This window comes from Chinchilla lanigera, unplaced genomic scaffold, assembly GCF_000276665.1.
Source record: "Chinchilla lanigera isolate Chin_1 unplaced genomic scaffold, ChiLan1.0 scaffold00026, whole genome shotgun sequence".
Lineage (NCBI taxonomy): Eukaryota > Metazoa > Chordata > Mammalia > Rodentia > Chinchillidae > Chinchilla > Chinchilla lanigera.
Window position 1 is genome coordinate 21,697,866 of NW_004955427.1, and position 21,316 is coordinate 21,719,181.

Below are 21,316 nucleotides of genomic sequence, written 5' to 3' on the forward strand. Positions count from 1 at the left end.
ATGAACTCATCAGTGGATTGACCCACTCATGAATATAGTGCTTCCAAGAACCAGTCACCTTCCAAAAGACACACCTCCAAATACATGGGACTTTTAGAGGACATTTAGATCTCAATGACAGCACACTTTTAAGTTTTAGACTCTTTTTGGTACCAGAAATTGAACTCAAGACCTTGCACTTGCCAGATAGGCACAGTGCCGCTGAGCTAAATCCCTGGCCCAAGTTTAGACTCTTAGAATGAACTTAACCATGACTAATTTTTCCCAATTCACAGACCTGGTATTAAGGATTTTATGTCCCATCATCAAGTGTGTAGGTGGCACTTGACCTCTACCTCCAGTTCTGTCATCACCACCCCAGTTTCATCTGACCTCCCAAACCAAAAACTGCAAACTCGCTCGCTTCTCTCAATCAGTCAACTTGTCCTGTCAACCCTACTTTGAAATATTTCCCAAATATAATCCCCTTCTAGGACAGTCACTGAGACACAACAGAATGGGAAACTAGGGACAAACACATGAGGTTCTTTCTTAACTGGCCTCAAGATTAGCAGTCAGAAGCCCCAGGTCCTACACTTGCTAGTTCCACTCTTCACTTTGTAAATACTGATTTTAAGTCTCAAAATCTTGCAACTGAACACAATTTTTAAAAGAAATACAAAGTCATGCCAAAATTAAGAGAAGTCATTCTTCCAAACATCTAAGTGTTTTGTTTCTGCTTTTTATTTGTTTTTTTGAGACGATATCACTAGTAGTCAAGGCTGGCCTCACACTTGTAGCAGTCCTCTTGCCTCAGTACCCCAAGTGCTAGGATTACAGGTGTGCCTGGCTTTATTTTTATATGTACTGGGGAGTGAACCTAGGGCCTTCACACTGAACTATATTCCCAGCCCCCATGTCCTTGAGATGGGGTCCCACTAAATTGCCCTGGCAGGGCTTGAACTTGTGATCCTTCTGCCTCTGCTTCCCAGAGTGCTTACAGACGTGCCACCACCCGACTGAAAAATCTGTTTTTTGCCAGGTTGGCTTTACGACTTGATTTCCAAAGGTTTTAGTAGTCACTCATCCATAGTTTAATTGTTTTGTCATTTTCCAATGCTGCTGACGCAATGATGTTTTCTGTAGGATGACAAGCTGCTGCGATCACAACATCTGTATGACCTTGTAATTTCTGCACAATCTCTTTAGTCTGAATGTTCCAAATGTAAACCAGGTTATCCTCCGAACCCGACACAATCCACTTTCCACCAGTAACCGAAAAATTGGCAAATACGCAGTATTTCTCATTCTTATGACCAGTGTATGTCTTCAAGCATCTCCCTCTGCTGTAGTCCCACAGTTTAAGAGTACTGTCCAAAGTTGAAGTCAGAATATATTTACCATTTGGAGAAAATTTTACAAAAGACACAGGAAGATTATCATCAACAGCAAGGGTTTTTAAACACTGTCCTGAGGCAGCATCCCAGATTCTACACAGACCATCGTAGCTACCTGACACTATCAAGGACCCCATACTATTAAAATGAACAGCAGAAACTGGGTCAGAATGAGCAGTCAAAGTCTTGAGGCACTTTCCTGTTTTCACTTCCCATATTTTCACACTCTCATCAAAAGATCCTGAAACGATTAGGGTGGATGCGGGATTGAAATTACAACAAAAGACATAATCATTGTGCCCCTGTAGTGTTTTCAAACATTTTCCAGATCTTACATCCCATATCCTTAGAGTTTTATCATCTGAGGCGGAAACAAGACAACTAGAATCTGATGACCAGGCAACATCTGATATTTCCAGATTGTGACCATATAGTGTTTTCTTGTATTTCCCATCATATGCTCCCCAAATTATAATTACTCTATCAGCAGAAGAACTTGCTAGCCATTCCCCGTCAGGACTAAACTTAACTGATGACACTGCTGCCGTGTGCCCCACGAGAGTAAGTTTGAGGGCATAGTTCGGTTTTTCAGGCACTTCCTCGCGCCGCCAGGCTGATGAGAAGGCTGCTCCTGGCTCCTCTGCTGCCATGGCTCAAAAGCTCCAAGACAGGTGGTCAATGAGATGTCCTGTCCGGACCCACGCAGCATCGGATAAGCATCAGATTTTCAAATACACGGTTCTGAATTACTACAGTTTCTGCATCGTCTTTGACAGAACCTGAATCAGCAACACGGCTTGGACCACTTCAGTTTTCCCTCTGTTATGAGAAAAACTTTCATGCAGCACTTTCGAAAAGGTTCCGTGGCCGTCGGCGAGTATTCACCTAGGGCGTTCAGGGTACAGGAGGCTCCACGAAAACTATGTTCCAGGCCTCTGTTCCCAGCTCCCAAATGTTGAGACTACGTACTTTTAGATCCACGAACCACTCACTGCTTCAGAAAGACTTGAGAAGCTAGAAGAGGACGTGCAGAGTCACTGAAATTATAGGTCTGGCTCGCAAACTTCCTTCCATAAACGCAGCAGAGTGCGGCGTCTGTCGCGAAGCGGAAAGGGCAGTCGAGCGCATGTGCAAAGGGAGCACCAATGGGAGACGCATGTCTGCGCCTGCGCAGAGGAGGGATCTGGGTTCGCTTCCGGTTCTCCTAGTTTCCGCCCCCCCGCGAGCGGAAATGCCTTCCGGGAGCGGAAGTGTGATTAATCGCTGTGTGACGGGCTCACAGGAATTTGCTGGTACCCTTAGCTGTAGACTTAGGTCCGCCCTTGCCACTTAAACTGCCCAAACAGCGAGTACTTCAGAAGCCCGGCAAAGGTCGCCCCACCCGCCCTGGCCGGTGATCCTGCACCAGCTCCTGCTCTGTGGGTGGCTTTGTTCTGCTCCCTTCCATTTGTGTGGTGTTAATCCTGGTGGCTTTTGTGCCTCCTTGATCACTGTAGGGAGGTAGAGTGCAGTAGAATTCATGACCAGATTCTGAGACCTCTTAAAAGTTCTCCCTAAAAATGTTCGGGAAAGGGTGAAGAATATGTCTGTTAGAGGGCTAGAAAGGCCAGTAAAATACGTATTGTATCCGGAGACACGAACAAACAGGTTGTTTTCGCCCTTTATGGTTCAATGTTCATAAAACATAAAGAAGTTCCTACCTCGTTAAAGGTGCTTACGAGAAAAGGGTATAGAGGTTGTTGGAACGGGCTAAAACCTGGGTAAGACTATTCTTAGGCTTTTTTTTTTTTTTTTTTTTTGGTACTGAGAATTGAACTCAGGACCTTGCGCTTGCTAGGCAGGCTCTTGTGCCAGAGCTATATCCCCGGCCCCTTAGTTAGGCTTTAGAACATTTTTGCCTAGTTTTCAGAAATGGTTGTAAAAGTAGGTGAACTCTACGCTATTCAGCTGAAAGCTACTAGTCAACAAGGCTTTGCCAAAAACCTGGAAACCTGAATCATCCTTGTGATTGCTCAGTTAACAGTACCTGAGGAGAGAAAGAAAGGGTTCTGTATAAAAGGCTTTCCTGGTAGCCAAGCTAAAAAGTCAGAAGGCAAGTACCTTCCTTGACCAATAATGAAAAGGCAATTTTTTGGAAAAGCCTTCGTTTTTTAAAAGCTCCATATGTATACTAACTCACCTTTAATAAATCAACTAATAATAACCTCATTATTGAAATATTCTATGACTTAGTTTGAAATTTGGACAGGGATTAGATTTATTAGCTAGTGTAAACTAACGGTATAAACACAAGAAAGCATCGGGAGTGGGAACAATGTATTACTGTGTCTTTGAAACTTTAGAGCACTCGCAAATTAAAAGTTATGATTGTTCTTAGCTACTTACTAAGGCACGATCTCCATGAAACTAACTCCCCTGTGTAACATTTCTAACCCTTCTCTTCCTTCAGTATATCTGAAAGTTCAATTCTGACTAAACCCTGCCTCTTCCCTTTCCTTTCCTCCTCAGCGTGGATGAGTCTAAATTCTGCATCATCTCTCAGCGGGGACGAGTCTAAATTCTGCATCATCTGAAACTATTTCCATTTTTTACGAACGTATTGAAAGCACCGCAGGGAACAAAATTTAGGCTTTTGAAAGAATTTAAGCGACTCTGCTTTTCCAATAATTGTACAATACTAGGAAACTAAGGAAAATAAGTAAGGTGAACATAAGGGCTAGGATAAGGTATTGGTACTGGAGTATATTTAATTCATTGCCAGTATCACAAATGAGGAAGAGAAGACACAGAATTAAGAATGTGTTGACAGGAACAACCAGACTTTTTTTTCTCCAGATTTCCCCAATATCTGATGGAGTCAAAATCCACTTTTTCATGTGTAGGTTGTTTACAAACAGCCTCGGGAACTCATGTAAGGAAAAGACTATGAATATGTCTTACTCATTAGTCATGTCCTAATGTTAAGAAGTAGTCTTTATAAATTAGGTCTAAGAATTTCAGTTTTAGTTTCTCTGGAAGGACAGAAGTGGTATAGTAGGGCAAGGGAGGCTAGGGTGTGGGGCTGGCAACTAGAGCATGTGAGAGCAGAGTACCAGTACAGGTAAATTCAAAGTGGTACATTGGTTTCCCAATCAAAATTTCTTCCATCCTTACCTCCTTTTTAAGAATACCTACTTTTGCCACCCTTAATTTTCACCAGATAAGTGATTTAGAAATTGTGTCCCGTAAGTTTTAGAATTGAAAGTGTCTCATCTAGCTGAAAGAGTTCCTTTGTCCCTCAGTAAAATTTGCCAATATTCTAAACAGAAATGTTGCCACAAACGGGCAGATTTCTTTTAATTAAAAAAAAAAGTGTATGTGCCAGACCCAACCATGGCCCAGGTTAAGAATTAACTAAGGACTGCTTTGACTACCTTCTTCTATGGGAACTTTCAGTTCCCTCTTGCAGTGCTGTGGCTCCAAATTGGGGGCCTCCATATGCTCTATCTACCACTGAGCTATGTCCCAGCTCGACTACCAAATCCAGCCCTCAAAATCAAGCAGTAACAAGTATCAATGATGTACGTACTCAGGTGCTTTAGCCCGCTAGCAAATGTATGAACATGTACAGTTAGACTGAACAGGGGATGGCAAATGAACATTTTTGAAAGTCAAAGAAGAAACAGATGTTAATTTTCTACAAAATTAAACTGGACCTATCCCCAGCAAACCAGTAGTCACTTCCCAAAAGGACTTTCCTCAGAATCATAACCTAAACCTTAGAAAATTCTGTACTTCGTAGCTTATAGCCCCGCTTGCCTTGGCCTCTCTCAAATCCTACAATTCATTCTCACCACTAGTGGTCTTTGAGGCTCCATTTTTCTCCGTTTTGTTGCCTTATCTTAATGCTGTGCCCACCCAGTGGATAAGGCAGTGATCCTTACGACAGACCCTGTGCTGGACTCTACTACAGTTTCCTCAGGTTATGTGGATATGAATAAAGAAATGTAATTTTACTTTTTGCAAACAAATGTTTGCATCACATAAATGACCACATACTCATTTGAAATTAAGAAAACAATGGCTATGAAATGGAAGGAGGGAAACAATCATCCAAATTGCATTCATTTGTAAATCAGCAATTTTGTACTGTAAGTGAAACAATATTGTCTGCAGAAACGGGCTACATTTTGCTTTACAATGTTTGTTTTCAGAAAAAACTCATCAGTGGAACCTCAAAAAAAATGAGAAACAGTAATGGAATGAATAAATACACTTTTTTTTCTATTCATCTGTCATTTAAATTGGAAGAATGGATAGTGTTCTCACACCATAGAATATGAAAAAATGAAAAATCCGTTTAACATCCACAAGCATCCCCTAGCTTCCACATCAGTTACACGTATCCGATAAAAACATCTAAAGTTAAAAATTTTAAATGTGCCACAAGAGATTGGATATTTGGGGTATTTATTAAACACATAAGATTACTATATATTAGCATGTAAAATATATCCATTTTCTAAATAATTTGTTAAGAGACCCTTGCTATGTGTCTGCTTATGTAAACTTCCTGTTTCCTGAAAAGTAACTACATAGAAAATACTTAAGACACTTGCTTTAATAGTTGTTAAATCATACTGTCAACATGAATTCTTTTGTATTTTGCCTTTCATATTTTCCTAAATCATTTAATCATACAGAAGCATATTCTTTTAATCTCTAGTCAGTGCCTATTTTCAAGGCACTCACCCATGGCCTGACTTCAAACACAGACTTCTTAGAGCCATTCCAAATCAGAACCCTTGGAAAAAGAATGTGGAGTGGTCAAAATTACTTAAGTAGAAACTCAAGAAATGCAGTAAAAAGAGCTACTTATGGGATGATAGTCCTTTAGGAACTAGTAGGTTCAATCCATGGACTGTTTTCTAAAGCAGTAATTCTTCACCCCAAAGCCTTTTCAGTGTCAACACCTTCTGTATTTCAAATGAAATGTTTACTTACTGCTACTAAAATCACTTGCACATTTTTAGACTCTGTTGTTGCAGTTGTCTGATTATACAGAATTTTAGTGCCAAAGATGGGGAAAATGCCTGGGCAGAGGGCTACACGTGTGTAACCTAAAAGCAATTTACAACTAGTGGAGTCACTTTAAGGGTGGTGATGTGCAGGAAAGCAGGAATTGTAGTCGCAACTAAAGGGACCATCACTATTCTACTTTTGGAATTTGAGGCACAGAACTGCCACATAATGACTGCTTTAAGACAGAGACTCCAGGGCTCCACCCTTCCCTTTGGATAGCCAGTATTGTGACCTTCGAAGTTACTTCTAAGCTTGGGTTTCATAATCTATGATGTAGTGATGATTATCCACATGAAAAAGTTGGATGTATCATTTTTATTGTTTTTGTTGTTTTTCTCTATGTTGTTATTTTTATTCCCTTTTTTAAAAAAAAGTTGGAAGACTGAGGAAAAGAAGGAAAGCTCTTAGACACCTTCTTGGCACATAACAGATGCTCACAGAAACACAAGGTGCTTTTATTTTAACCTGTAGGAAAACACCTGAGACTTACCTACCCTTAGCTGAAAACAGACTGGAACTTCTGCCGTTCTGTCTTATCCCAAGGTTACAGATGCATGTTATGTTCAAAAGCAACCTGTTTCTCTCTGTACATAAAATCGTATTATTTCTAATGCTCAGGTACCCATTCTTATAACCTATCCTTTTCTTGACAAAAATATTATGGAATAGTCCTTTTATTTTTTATTTTTTGGAATAGTCTTTTTATTGTAGCCATCTTACTATAATATCACATTCAATTACTAGCCTTCAATTATTTTTTTTTAAATTAAATTTTTGATAGGAAAAGGTAGCATAAAATATTTCCTAACTTGGCAGATGCATAATGTCTTCACCCAACAACTGAAGGAAATGTTCCTATGTAGATGTCAAAATATTTCATTTGAGACCTTCATTTATAGGTATACATATCTGCAAACAAGCAAATTTTGGAAGGTAGGAGGTAGCATACAGTATGTAAGTTGAATGCAAACCACAACCCTTTCTTTACTGAAGATCATTCTTAGACATCAATTTCTTATTTACATTAAAACTCCAACCCCTATCAGCTACTGACAGGACAACTTTCACAAAACCAGCACAAAATCCCTTGACCAAAGGAAAACCTTTTTATAATGCATCCCCAAGTGGGGGATCAAACAGCTGAAATGTTTATTTAGCACTACAGAAATAAATTCAAAGTTGCCCGTAAGTAGCCATTTACAATAAAGGATTTAGTTGACAGTCTAGTTGATAAAATATACTTACATATTTTTTCTTAGGTAAAATCAGCAGCAACTGGTAATAATTCAGATTTATTATGGAACAATTGCTAATTTTTTTTTCTGTGACAATAAAGCTGACAATAAATGACCCAGAGTCCAATCAGCTTTATCCGATATGTGGAAGAAACAATGCTAGGACAAGTTTTCAAAAGCAGTACTACTGACAAAGGCAATAAAAAGGGTCTTGACAAGAACGTAAAGTGTTCTACAGAGAACTCTGTTTCGTGACTCTTTTCTCCACATCCGTCAACTTTATCTTCCCTGATGTTTCTCCATCCAGCCACATCTACTTGCTGGTCCTGCAGTGAGGGCACCAGGTGCCTTCACATCTCAAGTTCTCTGAGTGCTTTTTCCCCACCAACGTTCTCATTACAAAGATACACTTTGAAATTCTGAAGAGGGGGAGAAAAAAATGGAAAGAAAAACAAAGCAATATTTCCCCCCCAATAAATATATGAAGTCACAAGTTTTCTTGTGTTGATATTGATGTTTTTGTATGAGAAACACCTTGTGATAAAAGTGTTCAATAAACTGAGAAGTTATTAGAGAACTAAAAACAGAATTTATAGTTCCCCCTTACAGTGCCATTTCTACAAAGGACTGCTTTACCAGTACCAAGTTCCAGCATATATGAATTATGCTGGGATCTAATGTTAATCAATTCTAATTTTTATACTTAAAAATCATTTTATTATAAACACAAAGCTTACTTCAGTACTGAAGGCTCATGAACTTCCAGGATCAGGAGAAAGATAAATTCTTCTGTTTTAGACAAAATAGATCACATCAGTTAAGTGGACTTTGTTTTAATTCATTCATTGAGATACCTGTAATTGCCAGCAAAAATTCCCACTGTATGCTGTTCTTACTACTGTGGGGAGACGTGTGCTTTATAGTTTTATCCATTCAAATTAATTTATAAAAAGAAAAAAACTAATAGAAGGTACATAATTTAAAACATTCTATAGAAATGACGTCACCAGTAATTTACAATTTAAAAAAAATCAGCCACAAAAAAGGTCAAAGCTAAAAACAAGATTTTTACTATGAATCAGTGCTCTATTACCCTTCTGAAAGAAGTTATACTTTAATGTGATGTAAAGGCAACATTGAAAGTTCTTTAAATTAACCACCTAATTTATCCCTAAAGTTACAAAGAATCAAAGTCTTTTACAGGTCAAGTGCAGTAAACTAAAATGTTCTCTCAGCACAAAGCAGCACTAGAAAAAGTAACAGTATGGGTTGGAGTTGACAAGTTTTGCGGTGGCTGCTCCATCAGTAACAATAAACATCAGATGTTATCCATCCCAGAGCACAGACACAACTACAGACTAGAGGCGAAGAATGCGTCACACTCTTGGCTGATAAATGTCCTTTGTCTTTGAATCTACTTTCAATGAAGTGGATTTTTTTTAGAAGTTTAAATCAGGTCACATAAGTTGGCTGCTTAAATATCATGATGAGGTATGAAAGCTCTGAATATCCCTTACATTCAGCAGGATTTACCAGAGACGAGTAATAGCTTGTCAGGGGCAACTCCAGATAGTTTTTACACTTTGGGATTATACTGAATTCTAGAAGAGTATAAGTTCTAAGGAGGTTTAAAGGGTATTCTCTGAAACAGAAGTGAGCAACTTTTCCTTCAGAATTCATTTTCAACAGAACATCCTCAAAAAATCTTCTCTGACAGCATCCCAACATTGAATCATGATGGCCAACTAGCACCGAGAAGTCGTATTGAACTCATTTGCAGTTCTCTTGGCAATTAAGCTTATTTTTTCATTCCAGTCCAAGTACAAATGTGGATCAGTGAACGGAGTACTGGAAGCGCCATTTGCAGGTACAGATTGCAGTCATAATTAAATAAGCCAGAAGGTGGACACTGGTTTTACTGGGGGTGAGGTAAGGTACTAGCATATAAAATGAAAAGAGGGAACAATGAGGTTATTAGAAAAAGAACACTGCTCTTACTTGGGGTAAGCAGGTCATATTGAGATTCGTTTTTTAAAGATAAGGATGCTACATTACAGGGATCAAATATGTAGCACAACTATATTAGAATCAAGCTGCACCTAAGGGGGAAAAAAAACCAGTAAGTAACATTTAGAAGTGTTATCTGCCAGTTGAGGGGAAAAGCACCTAGGGTAAACTCCAATTTACTGAGGACCTCAATCAGGACCACAAAGCCTGAAAACATTTTTTGTATTGCAGAAACACAGCCTCTAATCACACTGGTTGAGTATAGGAAAACTGAAGGGTTTGCTGTTTTCTTACTTTTTAAAACTGAATTGTAAGATATGTTTTTAGACTAAAAGACTCTAAATCTTCATACCAGCATTGGAACTGAACCACTTCCAAATTCTAAGACACGTAAAACCAAAGAGAAGCAAAATTCATACACATTAATATGTGCTCCTCTTCTTTCTGCTTTAAGGGATTTGCAAACCAGTATTACATTTAAGAGTCAAAGTGTTAATTCTTCAGCATTCCAGACAACTAGAAAGCACATTCACTGAAGGCTGAAGGTGAGGGAGTGGATGGTTTAACCTTAATATGTGAAGAATGGTGCCAATAGAGAAAAGAAAACCATCCAATCTCAGTAAGGATTAACACAAATTTGGCTAGAAATAGCCACCAGGTAATCCAAGGATTCACTGTGGAAGAACTCATGAAAGTACTCTGAAGTATACACAACAGGTCTACACATCTCCCTTGTCGCAAGTAGTTATGTGAAATTCAAGATGAAAGTTTAGTTTTATCTTTTAATGTCAGTATTTTTTTCCCACTTTAAAGGGAATGAGGAAGAGTCCTCTTTTTTCCCCCACAAAAAAGGGAGCCACATTAGTATGTGTATATTCCCATGACTCTAACATAAGTACGGATCTCCAAAGCCTAGGGACTTTTCCGTAAGAGTGGGCCGTTCTGGTTACCCTTTTATTACAATGGTATTCCACCACAGAGAGCCAGAGGTTTTCCAGATGTGTGTAAGAGAGCAGGTGCGCAAGGCAAGCAAATGAGCGCAAACAGTATTATGGAAAACATTTGAGAAGTTAGCTCCATGAGGACTGTGGGCTCCACAAGAGAACTCGACTGGGTAGCCTGGTCTGATACAGGAACATGAAAGCAGAGTATTGCTTCAGAGCTGGAAACCTTCCATAGGAGCCTCACACTGCTGGAAGATGTACTGCTGCTGGCTAAGGTCAACCTGGGGAGCAATGCTGCTGTCTTCATCTTCGGTCCCAAAATAATGCTCAATAAGATCAAAGGCCTTCTGGTAGATCTCTTGATTTTCATGGCTCTGTAGGAACTCAATTTTATCCAGACCTAGAATGAAGAATAAAGGAAAATCTTTATTGGACATTCTCATAAACTATGTTTTTATTAGAGGTATCCTTCCTTGATGTAAACAAAGCTTCTCTACTTAGAATAGTATGAAAATGATTTCTAGGATTGTATCTGAAAATAAAACAGTGGCACCTCACTTCATGAATTTAATTCTCTGAGTCTGGAAAAGACGGCCATTCGCGTACATGCAGGAAAGATGCCTGCAATCATGTTCGTCACCCAATGCAGGGTTCGCAAACAAAGACAAAATTTGCCAAATGCTTCTGTTTGCAGACCAAACTGGTCACAAACAAAAGCATTGTGAACCATGCTACTACTGTATTTTATTACTCCTGTATTTTAAATTGACATTTTAAATACACATGAAAGACTATCCAGTCCACACATGCAGTAGCTTCCACAACAGCCGCCACATCATCCACTATCTCGCATGTTTTATTGGACTGTATCTGTGGCCTAATTCACTCTTGACCATCAGCCTCTTCATAGCAGCTTACCATAAGCTTCTTCAATCAAAGCACAGTAAGGGTTAATGCCAGTGCCATTTCTTTTGGCTTCTTGTTCTCCAAGCCTCAGGATATTTTCCAAGCCATTTAAGGCAACCTGTACAATCTTAGAGTCCATGACAGTGAGAAGATCACAGAGTGGCTTGATACAACCCAGTTCTACTAGGTACCTAAATTAATAAAAAACAAACAAAAAACCAATTTAATCAAATAAAATTTTTAATTATATAAAGCTTTTATGAAACTGGTAAACAGTCAAGTCTAAATTCACTATACAGAGGAAAATAGGTACCCAGTCAACTCTAAGAACTCTATTTTATGGGTCGGGGATGTAGCTCAATAGACGAGCGCCTACCTGGCAAGTGCAAGGCCCTGAGTTCAATTTCCAGTATCCCCCCACCAAAAAAACCAAAAAAACCAAAAAAACCCTATACTTTATTACAAAAAAGCTACAAAAAATTAAAACCAGTTCTCTAATAACATCTCCATTCTTTTTTCCCTTCACAATTTTTGATTGCAAAAATTCTGAATAGCAACAATTCCCCGTTGTGCTTTTTTTTTTGTACTAGGAACTGAACTCAGGACCTTGTGCTTGCCAGGCAGGCACTGCGTCACCGAGCTACATCCCCAGCCCCAATTCCCCATTCTGAATATCAACAATTCCTGTACTTTGGCTAGATTAATGTCATTTTTGTTTCAACAGGAAGCCACACTTCTAAAAGGTCTCCTAAAAACCAGCATAAGCCCAAGAAGTCTTATCTTTCAAATGTGATTAGAATTTTATTAAAATAAGTTGTGAGAAGCCTATGGGAAGAGTAATACAAATGTAAGGAAGACTCCACAGCTAGTATTTTTCCTTTAATTTAGAGAGAATTTAACATGCAATCAAGATTATAATCAAACCAAGACACAAGACACAACATCATACTCGGCAGATATTCGTGTCATTTTTTATCATTTTGGTTTCTCAAGTTGTGTAGGGAAAGCCAGAGATAATCCAGGTACATTCTATGGATAGGAATAATGTTGCTTTGGAACTTATTAAACTAGTGTTAATCTACTTCTTCTTCTATACTGCTTTTTATTTAACAGTGGGGTCTTACAATTATGACTGTCGCATCAGGCAGCACGTACCAGTCAACGGAACTTTTCTGTGCTGTCTGATGGACAGTCGTGCATGTACCATCAGTGGTTCAAGTCGGTGAGAACATGTTTAAAACAAAAAACAACCCTAAAAATGAATTTCTAGCCAGGTTAAAAAAAAATGAGGGGAAGAGGACACACAATACTAATAAAGAAGGTGATCACTACTGAGCTCATGGACATTAAAAGGAGAATATTACAAACAACTCTACACTAATAAATTTGGTAACTTTGATGATGAAATGAACCAGTTTCTTAAAAGACACACCTGTCAGAACTCACATGAGGAGAAATGGAAAATTTGAACAGGCTGTATGTATTGAAGAAGCTGCATCAGTAATTAACCTTCCAAAACAAAAAGCACTACTATGGAGATGGTTTTGCTGGTAAATTCAACCAAACATTTAAGGACAAAATGATACTAGTATTCTACAATCTCAAGCAGAAATCAGAGGCAGGCGCAAGAATTCGTTTTACGATGCCAGCATTTCCCTCATACCAAAACTATACATTACAAGAAAGGAAAATTATAGATCATGATCTCTCAAGAACAGATACAAAAATCCTCAACAAAAATATTACCACATTATATCCTGCAATTGTGTAAAAGGAATTATACATTAAGTGAGAGTTATTCTGGCTATGCCAAACTGATCCAACATTAAAAAAAAAAATAACTGTTGCATCAACATATCATTTCAACAAATGCCAAAAAACACCTAATAAAATCCAATGCCCATTCATGATTAAAAAAAGAAGAAAAGGGGCTGGGGATTTAGCTCAGCGGCAAAAGCGCCTGCCTGGCAAGCGCAAGGTTGTGAGTTCGGTTCCTGGTACCGGAGAAAAACCAAAAAAAAAAAAAGAAGAAAAGCTGGGCCTGATGGTGCACACACCTGTAAGTAATCCCAGCACCTTGGGAGGCTGAGAGGATCACAAGTTCCCGCCCAATCTGGGCAACACAGCAAGTGCCTGTCTCCAAATGAAAATGTTTTAAAAGGGGTGAGAATATAGCTCAGTACAAAGGCTATGCATTCAATTGCCCTTACCACAAACAAAAAACTCTCAGCAAACTAAGAACAGAAGGAGCTGTGTTAACCTGTTTTTTCTTTTTTTAAAAAAAAAAAAAAACTTTAACAAAACTATACAGCCAATATACTTAATAATGAAAACACCTCCAACAAGGGAAAGATGTATTTTCTTACCACTCCTCAGCACTACACTTGAAGTCCTAGCTAATACAATAAAGAAAAGGAAGAAACAAAACCGTGTGTGTGTGTGTGTGTGTGTGTGTGTGTGTGTGTGTGTGTGTGTGTTGTACTACAGAATGATCCTAGGACCTTCGTTGAGCTATATCCTTGGCCCTTTTTAAAAAGTTTGAAACAGGAGCTTACTAAGTCACTAAACTGCCCAGGCTAGGCTTGAACTTGCAATCTTTCTGCTGCCTCAACTTTCCAGAGTGCTGAGATTATCAGCATACATTACCAGGCCTGGCTAAAACCTTACTTTCAGATGATATCATTATCTATGTAGAGAAATACCTATAGTTTACTCCAAATCTGGACTAATAAGCAATTATAACAAGGTCTTCTGATACAAGGTTAAAACACAAAATTTAATTGCTTTGCTATAGGTAATAAACTGAAATTTGGAATTAAAAGCATAGTTTTTACTATAGCAGTAAAAAAGTTATGACTCTAACAAAATAGGTACAAGAAAATAGGTATGTAAGGAAAGAAAACTTGCCATAGGCAGGAAGAAAAGAGTTGCAAAACACGTATCTGATAAAAGACTGGTGGTCAGAATGTACGAACTACTCTTAAAATTCAACAATAACAAAATAGAAAGTTAATTAAAAGGCAGTCAAAGATCTGAACCCCTCACAAAAGAAGATACACACATAGCAAATACAGTTATCAAACAGTGCTCTACACCATTACCTTATGATGTTGGAGAGCTAACAAGACAGCAAGAAGCCACCGGACAACTAATAGGAATGACCGAAGCCCACACGCAGAAGATGCTAAACACTGGCAAGCGTGTGGGCAGCAGGGGGCTCACTCACTGCATCAGGGACGCCCAAGGAGACACCACTTGGGAAGGTGGACTGGCAGCTTCTTAATACATTTCTTTATCAGTGATGAAATCAATTTATTGTCTATAATTTAGACTATAATTTTTGTAATTATCTTGCAAGTTACTTTTACACCTGGGTAAGAAGAAACTGCTAGGAGATCAACAATTCATTAGGAATATGGTGAATTTTACAAAAGGAATGTAACAATTCTCTAACAAGCAAAATATACCTAAATACATATATATATACACACACATATATATGTGTATATATATATATATACACACACACACACACACACACATATATACACACATATACATATATTTATTGGCACTGGGAATCAAAATTAGGACCCTGCGCTTGTTAGGCAGGTGCTGTGCCACTGCTGAATATTTTAAATTTTAAAAAAGGAATGTAGCAACTCACTTCTATAATACAGTAAAATATATCTGAGTATTTTCTGATGAAAGACAGGGGTATTTTAGAAATATTTTAGAAGTAGTGACAGAGGCAAGAGGACTGCTCCAAGTTTGAGGCCAGCCTGAACTATATAGTGAGATCCTGTCTCAAAAAACAGAAAGTGTATATGTTTCATTATTTCAGTTTAGCAAGCACATCTTAGCTGGGCACAGAGGTGCACGCCTATAATCCTAGCTAGTTGGGAGACTGATGGGGGAGGATTTCAAGTACAAGGTCAGGTGGGCAGCTTAGCCACACTTCATCTCAACAACAACAACAAAAAAAATAAAAGATATCCTGCCTAGCATGCGTAAGTCCCTCGGTTCATTCCAGTGAAAGAAGCAGAGGTGGTGTGTACAGGCAGAGAGAGAACGACAGCTAGTATTAAAAACTCAAGTCTACGACCATACCACCCTGAACGCACCTGCTCTTGTCTAAAAAGTCAATTAATAATTATAAATTTGAACCTGCATATGAAGCTTGATAAAAAAAGATCCTGTATTATTTCATGTTATTACCATCGTAATAGCCCCCTTAAAATCGTACCCCAGAACCGTAATCTTAGTGAGTTTGAAAAAGACCCATAATATGTATGCTTCTGAAGACTACTTGGATGTCCTCCCTGAGCAACCTGTCCATGATAAACTTTAAAAAAAAGATGCTGCAATATGTTAATCTGTTTGTAATTTTATTATTGCAGGTATATATATCTTCTTTACATGGTCATTGTTAGTACTATTTTTATTTTCTAATTCCAAACAGAGTACTGTTAAAATAAGCATCTGCTGACTATCTAAATCTGATCCACAAAGCAACAACATAAGAAATAGCTATGGGGCTGGGGATTTAGCTCAGTGGCAAAGCGTCTGCCTGGCAAGCGCAAGGTCGTGAGTTCGGTTCCCGGTACCGGAGAAAAACCAAAAAAAAAAAAAGAAATAGCTATGTTTGTCAGATGTTATACACAAGAAAGTGATGAATGCTTTCACTCTTTGGAAGTAAAAGGGTGAAATCCTCATCTTGTTTGCCAGTTAATAACACTAAGACAAGCTGAGTGTCTAGGTTCCATTTTTCTCTTCACCATTACTTTTCCTACTGACAATACTGGATGTCAAGCAGAGCATGGTGGTGCATGTCTGTAATCCCAGCACTGGAGAGGCTGAGGTAGGAGGACTACCAAATTCAAGGCGAGCGTGGGCTACACAGTGAGCTCAAGACCAGCTAAACTATACTGCAAGACTCTGTCTCAAACAAACCAACTAGATGTCAAGAATTTAGTTTTAAATTATATGATGCTCCTTTGAGGAACAGATTCTCTTCCATTCCATATTTAATGCCTTCTCTACCCATTAATATTTACACTGCTATGTCAAGAAGCTACTATAAATTTCTTCCTTTACTAAAGACCACAGTACTTGAGAAGACATGTGCATCTACTGAATTTGGCACTTTACTTCAAGGCACTTCTCTTCCAAGTATAGTCCAATTCTTCTATTGAGATATCTAAACTAGAAATAGGTAAGGCTATCTATCAAAGCTAGGATCTTCATAACCTTCTATACTATCCAAGATGTTTTTGACCAACTAGCTCCAAACTAGCTGAAGCTATAAATATTTATAACTGCATGAAATCTCAATAGTTACTTTCAGTAAAAAGAAATGACAGGTGTAAAAAGTTAAATGTACATGAGTCTAATTATGACACAGAAAAATCTTCCAAAAAGCCAGAATTAAGCATCTTATTAAATGAGATCATCTCTCCCCTTACTCCTCAAATGTAGTACATTTTTCATTCCAGGTAATAAATAAGGAAGGACTGTTGTAAACACAGTAATCATTTTTCCCTTAATTTTACAAGATGCTACCTGATGAGTACTTACTTGATCTGTTCAGCTGATCCTCCTGAAGTTGCATTTGTGATAGCCCAAGCAGCTTCTTTCCTAGTTCGAAACTCAGCAGTTTGTAATATACTAATGAGGGCTGGGAAAATGTTAGCATCTATCACAGTCTGAAATTAAACAAAAACTGAAATGTAAAAAATTATTCCTAATACTATGTGGTGGTTGTTCTTGATGGTACTGGGCTGGTTGGCCGAGCAGTCACCCCGGGGACTGGTGGAACACACTTCTGAGTCTACCAGGGAGAGCCATGGAGACATGACCCTGGGATCCATACTTGGCCTCCCTATCTGTCTTTTCTTCTCTCGATCTTTTCCCATGCCCTGCATCCCAGCCACTGTGAGCTAAGCAGCTTTATTCTGCCATACCTTTTAGCTACGTCATTTCTGCTTTGGAGCCAGAAACACCTGAATCCCCTAAAATGGGAGCCAAATTAAAGCATTCTTGTAGAGAACCACCTGGGCGACTCTCCTTGAAAGAGGAGCAGTTGTCTGCATTTTGGCTGAGCCTGACCCTATTTCCATGTACTGATATGTTCAGAGCCGGCTAGGATCTTTTGATGTGTACAGAGCTGACCAGAACTTTATCCCTTCAACTAGCTTTTAGCAATGCATATCAGTCTAGCCAAGGTCCTGATGGTAGTCTGTGATGTTCTGATATACACATGCATGGTGATTAATGATATTTTAAGATTATATGACTTTTATGACTTCATTTAGTTCCAAGGCTCCTAAAGTCTAAATCCTATGTTTTATTCAATCTCAATCATGGCTTATGCTGAACATACTGGCCCACTACTTGTCTTCTACGTAAGTCACTCTCCCACTAACAGGCAAAAACCATTTAAAGAAAAACAGGTCTCCAGACTTCATTAAGAATTGAAACAATCTAACGCATGGGTCCACCAGAAAGTAAGTATTTTACTTGGAAAGAGTAAAGCTAATCTCCTTAGCATAAAGTCCATCAAAACATTTAAAAATACAATACACTTATTTATGGATCTTAGGTACATCATCAAAAACTGAAGGCAAAGGGAAAAACCAAGGCCTAAGTAAAAATTTGGGACTATTTAAAATCCATAAGCTAAAAAAAAAATATGAACATAGCAAGTTAGGGGTTTTCCAAGCAGTAATACAACTTTATTTTAAAGGCTGACTGAAGAAAATCTTATCAATCCATAAAAGCACAAAAAGAGAGACTACTATGAGATTACCTGGATCTGTGCCCTATTTCCAGCTGTGATATTAGATATTGTCCAACATGCTTCCTTTTTGATAGATTCTTTTGGGCTACTCAGCAAATGCAATAAACTCTGAAGAGCTGAGCAATTCAAAATTACCTAAAATGAAAAGTTTTAAAGTTTTACTATGTTATTTCAAATATAAATCTTTCCTCAGGTAACTTATTTTAGGAAAACTAGGCACCCCTTGAAATTTTATAGGTTCCTTTACATAAAAAAGTATTTACTGATGTTAAGAATTTTTTTTAAGATTATCAAACCGATTTCATTACATACATTCCTGACTACTACTATTAAAAATACAATGTTAGTAATTACAGTAAGATTAATCATTTATCTTCCTGTCCCTACAGCTGAGTCTTCTGTATGGATAAATACATCAAGTAACTAAAAAATCTCATAGTTTTAAAAACTTTGATTTAAAAGGAATAATCTCATAATTTAATCCTCATAGTCTCAGTTTAAAGCCTTTGGTAAGTCTCTACACCTTCAAGTAAAAAACCAACATGCTTAATAAAGTTTATTATGTGCTTTATACCAAACAGAAAAAAAAAGTAACTCTAGCTATCAAAGCTAAGACAAATACACATGAAGAGGCCTACTGTACCAGAAATTAAATCATAAAGCTAGAATGCTTAACATATTATATGACAAGAATCAATTCCCTTTTTTTTTGTCTTTTTGAGACAAGGTCTCACTATGTAGTTCAGGCTGGCCTTGGGGCTCACTTTGTAGCCCAGGCTGGCCTCGATCTCACTGCCTCAGCCTCCCGAGTACTGGGATTACAGGCGTGCGCCACCACGCCCGGCAAGAATCAATTCCTAAGCAAGAGAATAAATATCTAATTCAGAAATAAATGCAGGCATTCATAAAGAATTATGCACAAAAGTTAATCCTTTCTTTACTTCAATGCCTGGAGTTTTATTTAACAGAACAAGAAGATAGTTAAGAAACAGTTTTTAAAAAATTTGTTAACCTCGGGGCTGAGGATTTAGCTCAGTGGCAAAAGCGCCTGCCTGGCAAGCGCAAGGTCGTGAGTTCAGTTCCCAGTACCGGAGAAAAACCAAAAAAAAAAAAAAAAAATTGTCAACCTCTGGAACCAATTGGAATATAAAGCCAAAAAAATCCACATAAAACAGTAAATAGTTAAGCTGGGAATAAATGAAAGCCCTTCTAAGCATAAAAACAAATTATAGGAGGAAACTAAAATTTCACCGAATAAAATTGTTTCTTCACCAAATAAAACTGAGTTCTTGTCAAAACTCACTTAATTAAAAATTGTTATGTACCACACAATGTGAAAAAATATTTATGAAAAATAAGAGTTGATAACTTTGGTTTTTTTGTTTTGTTTTTTTTTGCGGTACCAGGAATCGAACTCACAACCTCGCACATGCCAGGCAGGCACTGTGCCACTGAGCTAAACCCCCAGCCCCGATACTTTGTTATATAAATTAAAAGAATAACTAAAATTCTGATAGAAATTTCCTAAGTAATGAAAGAAATGAAAATTAAAACGAGGTTATCTGCTGCCTATAAAATGCAGCTCCCAAAATAATAAAACTTACAGTTAAACAGATCTTTTAAGAAAAATTTGATCATAAATATGAAGTAGTATCCAAAAATCCACAAATTAACACAATTCTATGAGAAATTATAAACCTTTTAACTGAATGTTAAGTAAATAGTAATATACAAGTATTGTGGAAAGTAATAGTAATATACAAGTATTGTGGAAATCAGCGTGGGAAATCTTCAAAAAAGTAGGGCTAGAGGTTCTACTTGACCCAGCTATTCCCCTTCTTGGTATCTTCCTGAAAGAATTAAAAGCATCATACCATAGTGATACATGCACACAGATGTTCGTAGCAGCAGAAGTTTGTAATAGCTACATATTGGAACCAGCCCAATGCCCATCAACTGATGAATGGATAAAGAAGCCTTTTGTAACTCTCTACACCTTCAAGTAAAAAACCAACATGCTTAATGAAGCGTATTATGTGTTTTATAGCAAACAGAAAAAAACTCTAGCTATCCAAGATAAATAAGACAAATATACATGGAGAAGAGGCCTACTGTACCAGAAATTAAATTATAAAGCTAAAATGTTTAGTCTTTTTTATATACAATAGAGTACTACTAAGAAAGGTAAAGAAGGATAAATTTGAGACATTTCTGAGTAATGTCTCACCTAGAGACCACACTCTTAAAGAGAAATAAACTGGACACATGTATAAGTGTCCATTGCTTCTCTGGTGTGAGAAACTGAAAAAGTGTAAAGAAGAACCAAAATATATGCTAGATATTGTAAAGAAGGAAGAAAATGTTCAAATGGGAAAGGGCACAGTGGGGGGAGAGGCAGAAAGGAAGGGAAAAGGAAAAAAAAGATAAAATGGAAACAAAGCTTTTCTAAGTAAGAAGGGGAACATGGCCAAAAGGGAAGAGGAATGGTGGGGGGAGGAGAATCAGGGTTTATCTTGTACGGGTACAAGGTTCTATGTGATGAATGTGATCATTATATGTATGTAAACTGTACTAATAAACTTATTACTGATTAAAAGAAACCTCAAATACTCAAAACTTGAAATAGGAATACTTTATATTCATACTGAGGGGGTAAATGACTTGATCCTGTTATACTGCATATATAAATTCGTTTGTGTTGTCAAATAAGTCACAGGTTTATTAGTTCATAGAAAATAATACTTTGGTGCAGTTTTTTTCTTGAAAAGTAGAAACCACAAATGTATAGTGCCATTCTTATCTAGAGTGCCATTCTTATCACGTAACTATTATTGCTAATTATGACCATGTAGGTGAGGTAGTATTTGTCACCCAAAACCTGTAATCCAGGCTAGTCATGAGAAAAATGACAGTCAGACCAAAAATGACTCTACAAAATATCAAACAGTAACTTCTGCCAAGGTTACCAAAACCAAGAAAATTGAGAAA

General features: G+C 37.8%; 2 protein-coding genes across 2 annotated transcripts in view; both read right to left on the minus strand.

Annotated features, from left to right (window-relative positions):
* Window positions 1-900: 900 nt before the first annotated feature.
* On the minus strand, window positions 901-2,525 carry Wdr5b (WD repeat domain 5B). Its single transcript, XM_005386511.2, has one exon. The coding sequence runs from the start codon at window positions 2,024-2,026 to the stop codon at window positions 1,052-1,054; it is 975 nt and encodes a 324-aa protein (XP_005386568.1). The 5' UTR covers window positions 2,027-2,525; the 3' UTR covers window positions 901-1,051.
* A 5,016-nt stretch (window positions 2,526-7,541) lies between these two features.
* Window positions 7,542-21,316, minus strand: part of Kpna1 (karyopherin alpha 1 (importin alpha 5)) — a 59,507-nt gene continuing 45,732 nt past the window's right edge. Inside the window, exons 11-14 of the mRNA XM_005386512.2 lie at window positions 18,338-18,463; window positions 17,107-17,234; window positions 11,542-11,720; window positions 7,542-11,023 (exon numbers count right to left, since the gene is read on the minus strand). Coding sequence (XP_005386569.1) covers window positions 10,836-11,023; window positions 11,542-11,720; window positions 17,107-17,234; window positions 18,338-18,463 — 621 coding nt within the window. The 3' untranslated portion in view covers window positions 7,542-10,835. The remainder of the gene's footprint in view (window positions 11,024-11,541; window positions 11,721-17,106; window positions 17,235-18,337; window positions 18,464-21,316) is intronic.